Source organism: Mycothermus thermophilus (assembly GCF_041956435.1).
Source record: "Mycothermus thermophilus strain CBS 625.91 unplaced genomic scaffold VTJ04scaffold_3, whole genome shotgun sequence".
In the NCBI taxonomy this organism is placed as follows: domain Eukaryota; kingdom Fungi; phylum Ascomycota; class Sordariomycetes; order Sordariales; family Chaetomiaceae; genus Mycothermus; species Mycothermus thermophilus.
In genome coordinates this window covers 1,586,784-1,605,278 of record NW_027191429.1, presented here as the reverse complement: position 1 = coordinate 1,605,278, position 18,495 = coordinate 1,586,784, and the positions used below count along the sequence as shown (strand labels likewise).

At 54.2% G+C, this 18,495-nt stretch overlaps 5 protein-coding genes across 5 annotated transcripts; 3 read left to right on the top strand and 2 right to left on the bottom strand.

Moving 5' to 3' along the window:
• Positions 1-2,829: 2,829 nt before the first annotated feature.
• On the top strand, positions 2,830-5,026 carry VTJ04DRAFT_4686 (uncharacterized protein; the record flags this gene model as incomplete). The annotated part of the gene is made up of 3 exons (XM_069362720.1): positions 2,830-4,611; positions 4,671-4,949; positions 5,009-5,026. The coding sequence occupies 3 exons, from the start codon at positions 2,830-2,832 to the stop codon at positions 5,024-5,026; spliced, it is 2,079 nt and encodes a 692-aa protein (XP_069219639.1).
• Positions 5,027-7,679: 2,653 nt separating this feature from the next.
• Positions 7,680-9,879, top strand: VTJ04DRAFT_4685 (uncharacterized protein; the record flags this gene model as incomplete). Its single annotated transcript, XM_069362719.1, has 8 exons — positions 7,680-7,727; positions 7,916-8,793; positions 8,853-8,943; positions 9,005-9,094; positions 9,145-9,236; positions 9,289-9,546; positions 9,600-9,695; positions 9,747-9,879. The coding sequence occupies 8 exons, from the start codon at positions 7,680-7,682 to the stop codon at positions 9,877-9,879; spliced, it is 1,686 nt and encodes a 561-aa protein (XP_069219638.1).
• A 622-nt stretch (positions 9,880-10,501) lies between these two features.
• Positions 10,502-11,774, bottom strand: VTJ04DRAFT_4684 (uncharacterized protein; the record flags this gene model as incomplete). Its single annotated transcript, XM_069362718.1, has 2 exons — positions 10,502-11,632; positions 11,712-11,774. 2 exons carry the CDS (start codon positions 11,772-11,774, stop codon positions 10,502-10,504), a joined length of 1,194 nt encoding a protein of 397 aa, XP_069219637.1.
• A 651-nt stretch (positions 11,775-12,425) lies between these two features.
• On the top strand, positions 12,426-15,368 carry VTJ04DRAFT_4683 (uncharacterized protein; the record flags this gene model as incomplete). The annotated part of the gene is made up of 3 exons (XM_069362717.1): positions 12,426-12,558; positions 12,659-15,279; positions 15,342-15,368. 3 exons carry the CDS (start codon positions 12,426-12,428, stop codon positions 15,366-15,368), a joined length of 2,781 nt encoding a protein of 926 aa, XP_069219636.1.
• A 5-nt stretch (positions 15,369-15,373) lies between these two features.
• Positions 15,374-15,643, bottom strand: VTJ04DRAFT_4682 (uncharacterized protein; the record flags this gene model as incomplete). The annotated part of the gene is made up of 1 exon (XM_069362716.1): positions 15,374-15,643. One exon carries the CDS (start codon positions 15,641-15,643, stop codon positions 15,374-15,376), a length of 270 nt encoding a protein of 89 aa, XP_069219635.1.
• Positions 15,644-18,495: the final 2,852 nt, after the last annotated feature.

Sequence of the window (18,495 nt, the reverse complement as noted above, 5' to 3'; positions counted from 1 at the left end):
TGTTCACAAGTCACGTCTTGCATGATCCTCCTGACCACGCCAGAGGAGACACAGACGCGGTGTCAGGAGGGCGCGTGTCAAATATTCAACGGTGAGGTAACAGTACAAAAAAGGAGGAAGGGCTGCAAGAGACCTGCGTCGGTCTGCAGGTCCCGTGCTGTGTAGGTAATTCTGAGTTGGGAGTGGTTGAGCCGATGGACCTTTTTGGGCACCCAAGGGGCGCGAGATGCTTCACGAAGGGAACGGTCCAAGAGTGTGGTCGGCGTGCGGCGCCGGGCCTGCTGCTGCTGGCTGTCGCTTGGCACAAGTGGACTCCGAGTGCTGATGCTGGGTGGTTGAAGGGCCAGGTTTCACGTGCTTTCCTGGGGGGTGGGGTCCTTCCGAGCTATCCAACCAATCACAAATCATCCAGCCGAACAAGGTTCGAGCTTGGCCCCTCCAGATACTTCAGGTGCTGCTAGGTATATCCGGATCCTTGAGCAGAACGGTTTGGAGTACGGACAGGAATACCTCTGGGAATGAGATACAGCAGAGGTTCCTAGGTCTTGAGGATGTCAAATATCTAAATTTTGACACCATTGGAACTTGTTCCAAATCACAGATGGTCATGGCCACCCTGGACACCGAGTCGTTGGAAACAAAACACCACCCAAGGTTGTCTCCGGTCCGAATTCCAGGTTATAAACAACCTGGAACCAACACCCAACAGAGTACTACTACCTACCTAGACTCGCGGATGGCGGGGTTTAGCTCCCATGGTAGACTATGACCTAGAAATAGCCGAGCAGTTTGTATCCATTGGCGACTCGTACTCTGGATCTGAAGCACAAATCTCATCCACACGTGCATTTCCCGTGTCGGTCAGAGTCCCGGTACCCAGGTTTGGGCTGAGCTAAGTGTTCCTGGTTCTAAGCTACCTCAGGTTCTGCATGATAGGACTTGGAGACTCCTGACGGAAGTTACATGTCCTGTTGGCACTTAGGTATTCTTGCCTGTAAACTGATGCGCATCCCCCATATGGAGGTGCTGCAGGTCAAGTGCGGACAGCACGTGCATATACGTTTTGTAGGAAGCCTTCCGCGAGGTGTTGCACGGAAGTCCCCGCGCCGGATTTGAATGTGGGGGTGGGAGGGAGACTTCAATCACCGCCTCTCTCTCGCACATCGCGGTCCCCAGAGACGTAGTTAAGCGCAGAGACGACGTTTCAAACAAACTCTGTTAGATGCCCCTCCTCCAGAGGTATTTCGATTCATGGCTTCTCCGCAGGGAATTGCTGTTGACCTGGGGAACATTTGGAGAGGGACCGATTTCCGCCCAACGCTCCGAACTTCCGGGTTTTGCGGAGAGTATGAAAAAGTTGTGAGATGCCCCTAACTTGGGGAAAGTGGGGGTGCTTGTGCTACACGTAGCCGGACGGACTTCTCCAACCGGCCGGAGCAGACTGAACCCATTCTGAATGTCTGAGAAAACATGCCTGTGACGTCGGTTTAGGTCGGCACTTGAGGACAGTGATGTATTGTATTGTATGATGGAAGTTTCCGTCCTTACTGATGGGATGGACTCCAAGCGCTGGGGAGTCCAAAAGACGAGAAAAATGAGGGATCCATTCTATCGAACGCACCATGGACCATCATCACTCATTGAGCGCCCCTGGCACAGAAAATGCAACCCCACTACCCGTGGACGAAGGAAGTGACTGTGATACAGTAAGCCGTGGTCGACCATGCCAAATTCACGCACACAGCCTTTGAGAAATGGCCACATATTCCCAATTTTATACTTGCCCATACTCCGTACAACTGGGACGAGAAAGAGGTAAGCTTAGAGATCTCACCCCCCGTCTTCTCTGATTTCAATCGCCACCGGCGCAATTGATGCCATACTGCGGGCAGGCCTGCACCCAGCAAACCAACCAATCAAAGCGGCAGCTGATAACTTTGGTTGAGGTCGGACGAACGAGATGTCCCCTGGGTTTTTTTTAGGACTGGGGTTGTCTGCAATCATCTGTCGATAAATCCACCTGCCGAACTACCAGTACAGCAGGAGCGTTGTCAGCTTGCAAGGAGGACTCCGTTGCTGATGCTGATCCTCGTCAACGCAACTTGCCAAGTTGGCTCAATTCTCGGCCCATTCTTTCTTTCTTTCCTCAACTCCTCAATCATCTGTCCCTGCTCTATCGTCCTCCAATACCGTAAGTCTGGGCGCTGGTTTCTTCTCCTTCTCTGTCCTCTTTTATTTACTTCGTCGTCAGATTTTCTTGGCTGGGTGTCTGCGGCATCTCTTCCGCTCTGCTTGGCTTATTCAGCGCTGAGGTTCCATCGCAGTCTTTGGCAAAGCCGCTTGGCGAGCAAGCATCCACTGATCCCTACCACCTAACATTTTACGTCTACTATTCTTTGTAACTTAGCGGCCTCATCGTGCATTCTTTTCTCCGCGTAGCTAGCGGCCCGACCTCAAAAGGCTTCCCCCGCTGTTTCGGCCCTCCATCGTTGTGCTTGTTGCAGTTCTCATCGGAACCGCTTCGCAACTCCTGCGGCTAACGTTTCCCGCCGGCCACCGTTCGGTCCGGTCTCCGGGGCTCCAGCGAGGTCTCGCGGGTAGAAAGACGGCGTCCGCCCCCGGTCTCCGCCGCCGAGCTTGTGTCCACAACACCCTTGTTCGCCGCTGGGCCCAGTCAGCCGAAGGAAAAGGAGTCGTGGAGCCTTGGCGCCCACCAAAATCCCGACGTGACCACGTCGACCTCTCTTCCTTCCTCAGACCACCGCCGCGCTTTGACGAGGGCACACTTCTTCTCTCGCCTCGTCCAACCTCCAAGTCTCGTCGCCCGCCATGGCTGAACTCGACACGCTCGACGTTGTGGTCCTGGTCGCCATCCTCGTCGGGACGGTGGCGTACCTGACCAAGGGCAAGCTATGGGCCGTCGCAAAGGATCCCTACACGGCGTCCTTTGCCGGTGCCAATGGCGTCAAGTCGGGGAAGACGCGCAACATCATTGAGGCCATGGAGGAATCGGGCAAGAACTGCATTATTTTCTACGGCTCGCAGACGGGTACTGCCGAGGACTACGCTGCTCGCCTGGCAAAAGAGGGCAAGAGCCGGTTCGGGCTTGAGACCATGGTCGCCGACCTCGAGGATTACGACTTTGACAATCTTGACCAGATCCCGAGCGACAAGGTCGTTTTCTTCGTCCTGGCCACCTATGGCGAGGGTGAGCCGACCGACAATGCCGTCGAGTTTTACGAGTTCATCACCTCCGAGAGCCCGGCCTTCTCCAGCGGCAACGAGCCTCCACTCGATAACTTGAATTATGTTGCTTTCGGTCTCGGAAATAACACCTACGAGCATTACAACGCCATGGTCCGTCGTGTTGACAAAGCTCTGCAGCGTCTGGGCGCCCACCGTATTGGTGAAGCTGGCGAAGGCGATGACGGTGCTGGCACAATGGAGGAAGACTTCCTGGCCTGGAAGGACCCCATGTGGGCTGCTTTGGCCGCCAAGATGGGTCTGGAGGAACGCGAGGGCGTCTACGAGCCCATCTTTGGTATTGTCGAACGCGAAGGTCTTACCCGTGACGACCCGGAGGTCTACCTTGGCGAGCTGAACAAGTCGCACCTTGAGGGCAACCCCAAGGGCCCCTTCAACGCGCACAACCCTTACATTGCCCCGATTGTCAAGTCGTATGAGCTGTTCAAGGCCAAGGATCGCAACTGCCTGCATATGGACATCGACGTCGGCGGTTCCAACTTGACCTACCAGACCGGCGATCACATTGCCGTCTGGCCTACCAACGCCGGCGAGGAGGTTGACCGTTTCCTCGATGTCTTCGACCTCACCGACAAGCGCCACAATGTCATCAGCGTCAAGGCCCTCGAACCCACCGCCAAGGTCCCGTTCCCGACTCCGACTACTTACGACGCCATCGTTCGGTACCACATGGAAATTTGCGCCCCGGTCTCTCGTCAGTTCGTTGCGTCGCTCGCCCAGTTCGCTCCAGATGACGATTCCAAGGCCGAGTTGACCAAACTTGGCAATGACAAGGACTACTTCCACTCCAAGGTCACCACCCAGTATCTCAACATTGCTCGTCTCCTGTCCAGCGTGTCCAAGGGCAAGAAGTGGTCCAACGTCCCCTTTTCCCTCCTTATCGAGAGCATCACAAAGCTGCAGCCACGTTACTACTCCATCTCTTCGTCTTCGCTCGAACAACCCAAGGTCATTTCCATTACCGCCGTCGTCGAATCACAGGTGCTCCCGGGCCGTGACGATCCGTTCCGCGGTGTCTCGACCAACTACCTCCTTGCTCTCAAGCAGAAGCAGAATGGCGACCCGAACCCGGCTACCTTTGGCCTCACGTACGAGATTAACGGCCCACGCAACAAATATGACGGCTTCCAGGTCCCTGTCCACGTCCGCCACTCCAACTTCAAGCTCCCCTCGAACCCAACCAAGCCTATCATCATGGTTGGCCCCGGTACCGGTGTTGCTCCCTTCCGTGGGTTCGTTCGTGAGAGGCGCAAGATGGCCGAGAATGGCCAGGAGGTTGGCAAGACGATCCTCTTCTTCGGGTGCCGGAAATCCACCGAGGATTTCATGTACGAAGAGGAATGGAAGGTGCGTTATCACTGTAGTCTTTCCATCTCAAGTGCGTCGATAGCTAACACTATCCACAGGAAGCCAAGGAGGTCCTTGGCGACAAGTTCGAGCTTGTCACAGCCTTCTCCCGCGAGGGACCCAAGAAGGTCTACGTGCAGCACAGACTCAAGGAGCGTGCCAAGGAAATCAATGAACTCCTGGAGCAGAAGGCCTTTTTCTACGTGTGCGGTGATGCCGCTAACATGGCCCGCGAGGTTAACGCCGTCTTGGCCCAGATTATTGCCTCTGAGCGCGGCATACCAGAAGCCAAGGCTGAGGAGATTGTCAAGCAGATGAGGTCATCCAACCAGTATCAGGTGCGATTTGTTCCCGTGAGCTCCTTTTATCCGCGTGTCCTGTTAACACCCCGACGCAGGAGGACGTGTGGTCGTGAAGACAATCCGGTTTTGTCCATCAGTCATTTGAGGAGGTCGGGGATTCTTTTGGCTTACGATCACAACCAATATGCTAGAGATATGGGCTGGTTGGCAGGCTGGTACTGGCGCTGGGGTCTGGGGATCAGCTATCTGCACTTCCGTTTTGCATCATCCGGGTGCATGTATTGGGAATAGAGGGGAGGACTCTGGGAGGTATGTCATGCGCCTTTGTGTATATCTTTTATTATCCCCGTTCGCCTTTCCGGTTCGTATTTTCGAAGTAATGTATCTATTTGGGGTCTAGAAATGGGGTCTGAAGTATTCGTGGGCATGACCATAAGCGAGAGAAGCGCAAGGTTTAGCGGCATCGATCATCGTATGGATGTGTTGTACGCAAACCACGTCCCTTTTTGACTTGCTTGAACTGATGGAGAATGGAACACCGAGAAAAACAAAACAAAACATTGTAGAAATTCATCAGTCATGTCCTTTCGTAGCCGATTTGGATGCCGGATAACCATGGCTTTCGTTTGCCCCTCCATCCAATGGCTCGCGACCCTTATCCTGCCCTGGGGCCGGTATTTTCTTGAAACGCGGGACCTGACCGCAGAACACGGAACGATAATCTCACTCGGATCCGGGGATCAACAACCTTTGTCTAGGAGGTTCTTTGGAGAAGCACCTGTGATTTGGGAAGTCCTCGACCCGATCCGAGACAGAACAAGGAACCTTGCAGGCCTGTGTTGAGCTGTTGGGAAACGAATATCAAGGCTTGGGTGTTCCAACACTAAAGGCGCCCGAAAGAAGGGTGAGTGAGCTCCTATCCAAGAACCGTCCCCGGGTTGCCCATCAACTAGTCGGCGCTATTTTAAAGGCCATCTCTCAAGTTCCTCTCATCACTAAAACCGAACAGCTTTTGAGATACATCCAGATCTGTATCAGGAACATGACCTGTCTTTTCATGCCCGCTATCTTGGGAAGGCCGGCAAATTTATTGCCATCTTCCTAGACTAGACTCTTTTATGGTCTTTTCGGTTGCGTGGATCTTGTAAATATCAGGAGTGGCTCCATCTACAGAATCCCGTCGTGAGAAGTAGATGAAGGATTAAGAGGTAATTACCGGAACTTGAGAGGAACTGTTTGTTAGTCACGAGTCCACCGTGACAGAGACGAAGAGGGAACAAATAGCAACTGGCGTTTACCTATTGTCTGGAGCGTTACCTTCCGGGTTCACATTTCGTCCGTTCTGGATCCTCGGTGATACGCGCGGGCTGGACAACTCCTGATTGCAGCAAGAGAATTAAACATTCACCTGGAGGATGGCAAGATCGAACATCCGGCCTGACGTAGGTACCTAGGTGCCTGATGAAACAAGAAACCTAATAGGCACCTACCTTCCGCATTCTCAACCTCGTTTCTCAGGCAGTCACTGCGCGGGTGTTGTGGTTGATCATGCCGGGCGACGAAGTGTGACCCCCTCTCCAAAGTAAACAAACCAACTCACGACTTGGTCCTTCTCCCACACACTTCCACTCTGCTCTTTCCAAACAACAGCAACGCCAGATTTTGGAACGTCGCGCACAAGCCAGCAAGTCCTCGCTTAAATTGTCTTTGGATTTCAGCAATCCTACTTGGTGAGTACATTCCTCTCAAATATGGTTTCTGGTCGCTGCATTTTCTCCTTCCGTTTGCCTGGGCTCGCTGCTTGAAACCTGGAAGGAAGCCTTCAACGAGGTGCCTTCCAGGTCGGTATTCTCGGCTTCCTCCACAGGAAGCAGGGAAACACCAAAGGGCGATCCCAGCCTTCCCGTCGAGTACAATTGGGACAAGACAAGCTGGGCAAGCTCCTGCCATGGCTGTGCCTCTGCTTCGGTCTTGCATTTTGACCATGAGAACATCAGCAAGGAAGGAGATACATGGCGCAATCTGGCACGATGACCTCGCCGGTTTAAAACCCCCAGCAGTCTCACACTCATCGACTGCTGAGAAAAGCCATCCTCCTTCGACCATCCCGTCGTTGAGTCTGCTTCCCTTCCGATCATTTACCACAGCATCAACACCCATTCCATCCCATCCCCATTCCCAGAGCAAGAGCAGTCTCTTCATTCATCTTGCTGATAGCTCGGTCATCCATCTTCTTACCACTCCTCCCGTCACTTGTCAACCCCTTCGCTCGCTTGTATTCGTCTCTTTGGTTGGGCGGTACTGACTCTGCGCTGGTCCTGAAGTGTTCGACTCTCTTGTCGTCGTCAATTACAGCTCAGCTCGGTCAGGACTGAGCTACGAGCAACAAGGCTGGAATTTTGGAGGTAAGCATGCAGACTTTCATTTATCTGAACATCCAGGTTTGGCGCTCTTTTCTGTGTGTGTTGGGGTTTAGGTTTTATCTCTGGGAAAAACCTTACTCCTGTCCCTCTTTGTTTTTCTCCCACAAACTTATCTGCCTCTTTCTTTTCCATTTCCCACTTCCCACCTTCCACTTTTCCTTTCACTTCCACAAATCTTTTCTGCAACCGACACACAGCACACTTTTCTTTCCTCACCTCACCCCTCACGTTGTATTCTTCTCCTCCCTGCGTCGTGTCTACTTTCCATTCATTGCCAGCATCCTCCTCATTGTGTTGTCTCTTCGAAATGTCCAGCTCGATAATTTCTTCTCTAATCGACATCATGGATCCTGCAGACGGTGTCCAGACCGAAGAGTCCCAGCACCACCAGGTACGCTCGTTGTTGTTGTTGTTGTTGTTGTTGTTGTTGTTGTTGCTTGTTTTTCGTTCTGACATGTTCTCGTCGCCGTTGTTGAGCATCATTCTCTGGCTTCATTAGTATTTACTTTGTGCCATTTCTTCACCATCGCCTTTCCAAAACTTGAGGCATCGTCAACTGACATGAAATCGCATATCCAGGCCGCTCAAATGAGCCACTATCGCACGACCATGCCTTCGGAGGGCTCGAATCGCCACACGTCGTACCCGGCCTACATGACTGCTCAAATGGCGAACACTAATCATCACGATTCGCCTTCGCAGGGCCAGCACTCCGCCCACCTGTCGGACTCGATCAATGCTGTCATGAGCCAGTTCAGCTCCCTGAGCATTCCTGCTGGCCCGGCCATTCCTGCTGGTTCGCAGCTGCAGGCTCACCCCGCGTACTGTGCTACCCAGGAGCAGCCTGTGGCCTACCCCGGCTATTCGATGCCCGTCCACGTTGGGATGGCCCCCGAGGCGGCGTACTCGTTCGGAATCTCTGGGCAGTTTCCAGTTCAAGGTGGCTTCGCCCCGCTTCCCATCTCATATGCCATGCCCTATACTCCGGGCCGCATCACCTCGTATGCTACCGACCGCAACAGCGAGGTCCCCGGATTGGAGAACCGCCGTGGCTCCTACTCGACCACCGAGTCGACCCCGACCACCCCGTTCTTTGGCAGCATTTCCGAGCGTAGCGGCGCTGGTCGTGTCTCTGTCTTTCGCTCCAGCTTCAACACTCCTTCTCCGGAGCAGATCTCGGCCTCCAAGCCTTCTCAGCAGATCGATGGGGAGCTGCTCGATCTGCTGAAGCAGGATCCTCCTATTCCCCCGGCTGTCCCTGCGGTGTTCACCCCGCCGAGCCACACCAAGACTCTGGAGCAGTGCTTGGAGAACCGCATCCAAGGAAATCGTAATGTCTACATCCGGGGTCTGCATCCCACCACCGATGATGATCTCCTGCTTCGTTATGCCTCTCGCTTTGGCAAGGTCGAGCAGAGCAAGGCTATCATTGACACTGCCACTGGCGCTTGCAAGGGGTATGTTCATTCCCTCTACATGTCGTCTCACTTGTTCATCTCCAGCTTACACACTTCAGTTTCGGCTTCGCCAAATTTGCCGATGTCCGTGACTCTGAGAAGTGCATTCGTGGTTTCTACCATCTCGGCTACGAGGTCGGCTTCGCTCGTGTAAGTCTCTTCTTGGGTGGTCAATGCCCTGGAGGGTGCCTGAAACTGATAATGTTCACAGGAGAGCTTCAATGCCCGCCTGAAGGCAGAGGGCGATGAGACTTCGACCAACCTTTACTTGTCGAACCTGCCGAAGCGCCTCAATGAGGCTGTAAGTTGCTGGGTGATATCTCAAGTGCTGGCAGCGGCTGACAGTCTCAGGAACTCAACGCCATCTTCGATGGATACCGTGTGGTCTCCAGCAAGATTCTTCGCGACAGCATGGGCAACAGCCGCGGTGTCGGTTTTGCCAGGTGAGTCCGGATGCACATGGTAATTAATTACTTGCTTCTGACAGCACACTAGGTTTGAGACTCGCGAGGAGTGCGAGGAGATTATCAAGAAGTTTCATGGAGCTTCGATCGGCGACGAGGGCATGATCCTCCAAGTCCGTTATGCTGACACGCCGGCTCAGAAGGAGCTGAAGCGTATCACAGCTGAGCGCCGCCAGTTCCGCACGAACGAGTACAACATTGGCGCCTACGGCACTGCGGACGTTGGCATCCATCCCAGCATCTACAGTCCTGCTCCTTGGAACCGTCGCGTCACAATGGGAGCTAGCACGTAAGTCGCTGCATGAGCCGTGTGGGATATGACATGAGACTGATGACAATCAGGCCCTTCGCTCCTCGTGTGCCCTCGATCCGCACCAACATCATCAGCAGTGCCAGTACTGGAACGATTGTGGCTCCGACCATCGGACACACTCCCAAGTATGTTCCAGTCTTGTATGTTCCGGTTGTTTGCCCTAACATCCCTTCTAGGCAGAGTGCTTCGGTCCCGGGCACCGCATCCTCGGACGACGGTCTGGGCGGCGATGGCACCACTGTTGTCGACTCTCCGACGGCCAAAAAGGGAAGCACCCAGTCTTCCCCTGCCAACAAGGAGAAGGCCTAGATGCCTGTGGACACTTCATCGTGACCTTTTGAGTCACGGCTTTTCGGAAGGAAATTGTATGACTTTGTTCGTCCAGATGACTTATTTCAAGGGTTGAGCCAACGATATCGGGTACTTCACTACATCGTCATCTCGCTGTTTATCGTCACAGTGGCCTAGGACTGAACGTCGAGTCAGTTTCAGGACAAGGTGGTTGGCAGCTCACATAATGAACTCTCTACTATGTCGAACTGGGGGAAACAATCTTATGGATGGACTCTTAGTCGGTAGCGGAGGCCTGAGGCAGTGGGCTTGATCAACAGCCATCAGAGTTGTTCGTCTTTTTTTCAGTCCAGTGGGACACTCGGCAGCAATGCCAAGCATAGTGTAGTATCCATGGAATGGAAGACATTGTATCACATGAAGTCCCAGGGCTGACAGTTTAGTTGAGAAATGGTGACTGACAGTGAGATCAAAACATGAGTGCTCTTGTTGCGCCACGCCATGCCACCAAATGTTGGCGACAGTACTGCCTGCATGGATGTGATTCATGCACATATCGGCCAACCCTCTTGGAAGACATGGTAAATGATCAAGAAGACGGCAGTGATACACAGTCAAGTTGAGAAGCCGGTTGCATTAATCATGTCTCGTCGCTGACTGATAGGTTCTCTAATCCCTTCTGAGTCTCGAGGACGCGATCGCCAATGACAAGTGGCTCTCCTTGATCCTCATTACCACTTCCATCTTCTTCATCCTCTTCCTCTTCTTCATCTGACTCGTCTTGGCTCGCCTCCCCATCCTCTTCCTTGTTGGCTTCCTGCTCCCGGATGGCAGCCTCAAGGTCTTTGGCCATCTTTTTTGTGAACCCAGAGGCCTCAGACACGGCGTCGAGCCTCACAGCACCGTCCTTGCCGACTGTCTTCTTTGCGTCCTTGAAAAATGGTCCTGGAGAAGTGCTGACAAAATGGAAGCGGCGCTCAAAGAAGCGCTTGATGCAAGCCACATCGCGGTCAAAGTACATTTCGGCGTTGGGATGGTCCATGGAGATCATTTGCGGGAAGTCGATTAGGATTGGTGTGAGGGTGATCTTATCCTCATCATTAGGATCTTTGTCCTCGCGCAGAAGGATGTTGAACTCGTTGAAATCGCCATGGATGAGCCCATGTTTGGCTAGGCGGAGGAGGAGGGCGATTAGATCGGCATAGAGCGCTGCGGGATCGGGGACGGAGGAAATTTGCCTGAGCGGAGGGGCGTCGATCAACGACATGACGATTGTGTGACGGGATTGGGCGATCGGCTCGGGGACAGGGAACCCAGCGTCGTGGAGCGCTTGCATGAAGGAGAACTCGCGTATGGCGGCGAGACGAGAGAGGTACATCCATGATGCTGACTGACGGTTGCGAAGATAGTCGCGGTTTGCTTTGACGGTGCGAAAAGAAATGCGGCCGAGCCGGTGCATCTTGAGGATGCGCTTCTGCCCGGACTGATCGGCAACCACCATGATGTCAGATTCCTTGCCGACTCCGACTCGGCTGCCACCAACGCTGTAAACGTGGCCCCGCGCAGCGTGTGTATGGAGAGCGAGGTAATCGAGTCCGCCGTAGGTCAGCCGGTAGCCATCGTAGCGGGCCTCCTTCATGCGCGCGATGAGGCCGGCCTTGGCGAGGGTCGCGATGGATTTGTGCACGCCGCTGGCGCCGCCGCGCAGACGGGCAATCTTTTCGATAAGAGGGGTTGGTACAAGTTCGTGGTTCTTGCTTCCCATCTCGACCTATATCGTGTTAGTCAAGGTAGATGTTCCATGCCGAGCCATGGTCTCAATGGGGTGTATCAAAGTCAGGGCAACGGACTGCTGTGAGGACGCGCCAGTCCTCAGAGGTGAGATGGCGCATGGCCCGCGTGTCGAGCTTCATGATGGGCCGTGGATGAAGCGGACTGCCGCAGAGAAAGGTTGTATAGAGATTATGCCTGGTTGGCCTTGGGAGAGGGTGCCGAACTGCTCGCGGCGTGTAAGTGCCCCTCCAAACGACGTCAAGATCCACCAAAAATTCACCACTGCGGTGGAGGGGTCAAGCAGCCGATAAGGCGATAAGACTCGACGACATTGATCGGATTTTCCAAAGTCCGGCGCGGCTCTGCGAAAGGCTCTTGGCACAGCCCAAGCACCAGGCAGGGGCTGACACTCCCAGGGGATCCACTTGTCGGTGGGGCTCTGACGGCTGGTTGGGCGCCTCGCCTCCGCAGGCGGGCAGCAGCAACCTGGAGCATCGCGTAACCATCGAGCTGCCTGCCCTGGCCGCCGCCCGATTTTCCTAAACAACCAGCCGCAACGACCTGCAACTACAAACCTTTATCACCGCCGTCTCCACCATCCAACTCGGTCTTCCACTGACGAGAATTGCATCCGGGACGAATCCGACGACTCAATTCAAAGGCCCCTCCCCGGTAGCATCACAGCAAACTTCCCTGAACCTCTCGCCTCCCCCACCCCTCGACCCGTCCAGCATCTCGAGTTTCGGCACCCCTCTATCTTCGCCCTCCGCCATTCGAGTCCCAATTCAATCATGGCGCAAGAACACGATCTCTCTAAAGCAGCCGATAAAGGCAAGGGGAAGGCTGTTGAGGATGCGCCACAGAAGGACAAGTCCGGGCAAGCGGTACCAAACGGCAAGAAGAAGGATGATGAGAAGGGCGAATGTGGGTTGACTTATCCTCGTCTCCGGAGCGGGCACGATGCCTCACAGCCTCCATTGCCGGGCGCCTATTCATGTCAACTTGTGCTGACCTCCGCCAACAGCTACCGAGGAGCTCAGCGAGGAGGATCAGCAGCTGAAGAGCGAGCTTGACATGCTCGTGGAGCGGTTGACGGTAAGGGTCTACTCCATGGCCAGGACGAGGTTTTACCTTGCAGTTCCGAAATTGACAAAAGTCTCCAAGGAATCCAATACGGAGCTCTACAAGCCAGCTCTCGAGGCTATGAAGAACTTCATCAAGACATCGACATCCTCCATGACGGCCGTCCCCAAGCCGCTCAAGTTCCTTCGGCCGCACTATGAAACCATGACGAAGCTTTACGATGAATGGCCCGCGGGCAACGACAAGGACTCGTTGGCCGATGTTTTGTCCGTCATCGGCATGACTTTCTCGGACGAGGATCGCCAGGACACGCTAAAGTACCGCCTCCTTGCCCCCAACCAGTCTGATATTGGCTCGTGGGGTCACGAATATGTGCGCCACCTCGCCCTCGAAATCGGCGAGGTCTATGCCAAGCGTGTTGCTGCCGATGAACCTGTCTCGGACCTGGTCGACCTTGCTCTGCTTCTTGTGCCGCTCTTCCTCAAGAGCAACCAGGAGGCCGACGCTGTTGACCTAATGAGTGAGCTCGAGATCATCGAGGAGCTGCCCAAGTTTGTTGATGAGAACACGTACGGCCGTGTTTGCTTGTACATGGTGTCCATGGTCAACCTCTTGACCTACCCGGACAACGAGCAGTTCCTGCGTGTTGCCCACGACATCTACAAGACCTACAAGCAGTATACCCAAGCCATGGTCTTGGCGATCCGCCTCAATGACCATGATCTGATCGAGACCGACTTCCACGATGCCCCGGACCCGGCCCTCAAGAAGCAGCTCGCCTTTTTGATTGCTCGCCAGAGGATATGTCTGGATCACCCCCGCGATACCCCTGACGATGAGGAGATCGTCGAGTGTCTCGGCAACGTGAAGCTTCCCGACCACTTCAAAGCGTTGGGCAAGGAGCTTAACATCCTCGAACCAAAGACCACTGAGGACATCTACAAGAGCCACCTCGAGAGCAGTCGCGTTGCGGCCCTCACCAACTTCGATTCGGCTCGCAACAATTTGGCCGCCGCCTTCGTGAACGCCTTTGTCAATGCCGGCTTCGGCAAAGATAAGATGATGCTCGTCGAAGAGGGCAAGGAAAGCTGGGTTTGGAAGACAAAAGACGAGGGCATGATGTCCACTGTCGCCTCCTTGGGAACATTGTTAATGTGGGACATTGAGAACGGCCTGGACCAGGTCGATAAGTACACTTACCTGGACGATGAACCCATCCAGGCCGGCGCTTACCTCGCCATTGGCATCATGAACTCGGGCGTCCGTCTCGACTCGGAGCCTGCCATGGCCCTTCTTGCTGACCACGACAAGCTCAACCACAAGAACCCCTTGATCCGCATCGCCGCCATCATGGGTCTCGGCCTTTCGTATGCCGGCTCTAACAAAGAGGAGCTGCTTCAATACCTCGTACCCATCATCTCCGACACGACCCAGGAGATGCGAGTGTCTGCCATGGCCGCCTTGGCCTGCGGTCTCATCTTTGTGGGCTCATCCCACGCTGAGGCTGGCGAGGCTATCATCATGACCTTGATGGACGAGGACCGCAAGAGCCAACTTACGGATAAGTGGACGCGCTTCCTCGCTCTCGGCCTGGGCCTTCTCTATTTTGGGCGCCAGGAAGAAGTGGATGTGGTTCTCGAAACCCTGAAAGTTGTGGAGCACCCCATGGCCAAGCCCACCTCTGTCCTGGCCTCAATTTGTGCCTGGGCCGGCACTGGAGCTGTGCTCAAGATCCAGGAGCTTCTGCACCTGTGCAACGAGCACATTGAGGAGTCGGACGAGAAGAAGGGCGACGAGCTCCTGCAAGCCTATGCCGTTCTCGGCATTGGCCTGATCGCCATGGGTGAGGATATCGGCCAGGACATGGTCCTGCGCCACTTCGGCCACCTCATGCACTATGGCGAGGCCAACATCCGTCGCGCTGTCCCGCTTGCCATGGGCCTGGTTAGCCCCAGCAATCCTCAAATGAAGATTTACGACACCCTCTCGCGCTACAGTCACGACACGGACAATGATGTGGCCCTCAACGCCATTTTCGCCATGGGTCTCTTGGGCGCCGGTACCAACAACGCCCGCCTGGCCCAGCTGCTACGCCAGCTCGCCAACTACTACCACCGGGACCAAGAGTCTCTCTTCATGGTGCGCATTGCTCAGGGTCTGCTGCACATGGGCAAGGGCACGCTGTCCATCAACCCATTCCACACGGACCGCCAGATCCTCTCGCGCGTCTCGGCCGCGGGCTTGCTCGCCGTCCTGGTGGCCATGATCGACGCGAAGCAGTTCATCACCTCAAACTCCCACTACCTGCTCTACTTCCTTGTCACCGCTATGCACCCGCGTTTCCTCGTCACTCTCGACGAGAACCTGAAGCCCCTCACTGTCAATGTTCGTGTCGGCCAGGCTGTCGATGTCGTCGGCCAGGCGGGAAGGCCGAAGACCATTACTGGCTGGCAAACCCAGAGCACTCCCGTCCTACTGTCATATGGTGAGCGTGCGGAACTTGAGGATGAGGAGTATATCAGTCTGAGCAGCACCCTTGAAGGGCTGGTGATTTTGCGCAAGGTACGTGGTTGTTCTCAACACCCGCCCATCTCGAGAACTTGAGTGCTGACTTGGATACGCAGAACCCTGAGTGGGACAGTGGTAGGTAGATCATTCAGAGTACGCCATGACTTAGCCCGTCCTCGTATGTTATGTACGTTATGCTGGCATGTGAGGCGAGGCTGGGCGCACTGGACGTTAAAATGGAGGGAGCGGACAGGAGGGTGGAAGCAGACGGTACATTGGGGGTAGGAGATGGATCGTGTCTACTGTACATTACGCAAATCACGCGTACGAGGGGGGTGACGTCCCCGTGAGCAACAACATGAATGAAAAGTCGCCCGCTCAAATGAAAGGGCAGATCGTTTCTGAGTTTACGGTACATGTCTCAAAGTTCGATACTACACCAACTACGCCGATGAAATCGTTCCTCGCCCGGCTTGTCTATATCTAAGACGCCGCCTTGGATATAGCGTTGCCTGTTGGTGTTCATCCATTGAACATTGTGGCAAAGAAGTTGAAATTTGGAGGAGCCCATTTGACTTGAAGGACGAACGCGATATTCCATTTTTCTCGTTCTCACGAGAAGGGCATTGGCTGGTCGACTCTGATGAGAGCTTAACTCAACCCACACCACACGCCAACCACGCGTCGCCCTCATTCTTTCTGTGGATACAACAAGTCTCACAAGAGCAGCCCCATGAGACTACACAGAAAGCACAGACCAGGAGCCCAGAAACCTCTTTGGATGTCTTGTCACCGGGGTACGCTCTCAGTCGTTATCACGCCGTCATTATACGTCCGCTGCGTCGGAGTCGGTAGCATCATGCCCTGGTTCTGTGCGGTGATCCTTGCTCGTGAAATCCGGGGGTAGAAACCCACGGTAGTTGAGATCGGGAACGAGACCCTTGTCGTTGCGGGGGAGAGAAGAGACAGGATGTGGTAGCTCTTCTCGGTGTTTGGTCCATCGGGCGTGATTCCATTGAACCCAATTCTCTTATGAGTTTCTGTCTTGTCGGGGTTGACGACCAGTCTGGGCAAAAACCACTGCAGATCCGTATCTCTCTGGAAGGTGACCACACTAGTAGGTAACTACTCCGTACTAATGGTAGTAACTCCTGACGAACAATATCCACTCAACGTTACGCCGTTCTCTGTATACCACCTCTGGTTGCTCAACCCCCTCTTCTCCTCCTTTATAACGTATCATCAATGAATCCTACAGAACAGTCACACTCGTAGTACTCAACTAAAACGTCAACGGTCCGTCGGCCTGTTGAGAGACTGCTAAGTATGTACCTAACTCCGTTCCGGGGTCGGGGCTTGTCGTATTTTCGTGTTCCCAAACCTCAAGCCCTCCCCCGACATTTGGAACCTCACACTCAAGCACGAGCACCACCCACCCCCCCACACACTAAAATGCTTCCATGGACCTTCTACCGTCTCGTATGCCACAGACCCATGGAACACCCAAACTAGGCTTTTCCGGATTGGTGGCCAATTGCATGCATGGCATTCCGGCGATCACCGGATGTGGACGATCGCCAACGCAACGAAAAAGCAAGGCCTCGCCGATGTCGTCCATCCGTCGAAGGGAAGGAAACAATGATGGAAGGGCTGGCTGGGGAGGCTGGTGGCGGCTAAAAGAGGCGGGTAAAATGGGGCCGTGAGAGGTCGTAGTATGTATGTATGTATGTATGTCGACGCGAATCCAGCCCTTTCCGACCTCTGGGGCCACTCCTACCTCTGCGGACAGAGCAATGGTTTGGCCACGCGACGGTGCCCACCACCAGGACCGACGGTCCAAAAGACAACTTTGGGTCCCAGATGCAGTTGGGCGTGGTGACGGCGTCTCTTTTGGTGTGGTCAATGTGTTTTGGTTTGTTGGGTGTGATGCTGTGTGGCTGGTTGGGAGCTACTCTGTATGCTCTGGGCAAGTCCCGGCGCTAATGTTAGCGAACCATCTCCGAAGCAAAGTCATGGGCGCTCCGTATTCCATCGTAGTAGATGCAACGGCCACACGCCGTGTGTGATAGGTAATCCTCATACAAAGGTTACTGATGGCCGCGTGATGTTTATGTGCGCTCAGACGTCCCCTGAATGGAGAGAAAACACACCATGGATCTCCGCGAAAGAGCGATGCACGGAGAGGATGGCATCGAATCCGGGGGGTTGGAAACCGAGGGCGCGACGGTTTGTTTGGGTGATGTTGTATGCACGCACACTGCACAGCAGTGTCTCATCGTTCCTTAGGACACCGTTTATACCTCCCTGACGTATGGGTGTCCCAACAGACACCTCCATGAAGCCGGGTGCCCTGCCCTCAACGGCTCAACCATGAAACGGAAGATGCGGGTAACATCCAAGACTGGAACCCTTCACAAAACGGGCAAGCCAACCTGCCTAAGAAAGGAAGGTGTAGAAAGCGATGACAATCAAGGCTGGGTGAGCCAGCACCTCCTCATATTAGTAGTCCGCTGTCTCTGGGAGACAGAGAGAGAGGACTTCACAGTGGTAATGGGCAAGAGATGGAGCAGACGGAGCGTACCACGGGAGGTTGGGGTTGAGCACGGTCCTGCAGATGGTGTTATTTTCCCACCAGTCTACTAGAATACCTAACTTCATCGATGTGCCACAAGTAGCTGGCTTCCGAATTCCAGATAGGCACAGCGATGGATCAGCGAGACACTATATTCAAGGCCAATTCACATTTGGTCTGTCTTCAGTTTAGGTAAGGTACCCAATACGCAGTATCTATGAAGCAGACGGAGGTGTCTTTTGCAAATCGTCCATTTTGTGGTCCATTGAGGCTGGTGTTGATGTGGCTGATCGGATCGCGTGCTATGGTTGGGAAACCAAGTGTCTAATTAAATTTCTAGGCATGACGTGGGTTGAGAATAGGCCAGGAAGAAAGCATTTGTCGCTGAGAAGTGGAAAAAACTGGTGTGAGGCATTGGATTCGAAAGTGAGGCTAAGAGTATGGCCGGGGAAGCAAGGGAGCTTCCAATGCATGAAAGATAGCAACATCCAAACATCGTACCCTCGGATGTAGATGCGGTATGAAGTGTCTCACTCAGCGCATCGGGTGCCAGTCTCACTAACAACGACTGACATCCAGTCGATGAGCTGTGTGCATGGCAGGGCAGATGTGAGAAGATTAGTTGAGCAAGACACACCTCACAAGAAGAGGACCTATGATTAGTACCTCAGGTAGTTCAGATACCTTACTCATCGAGC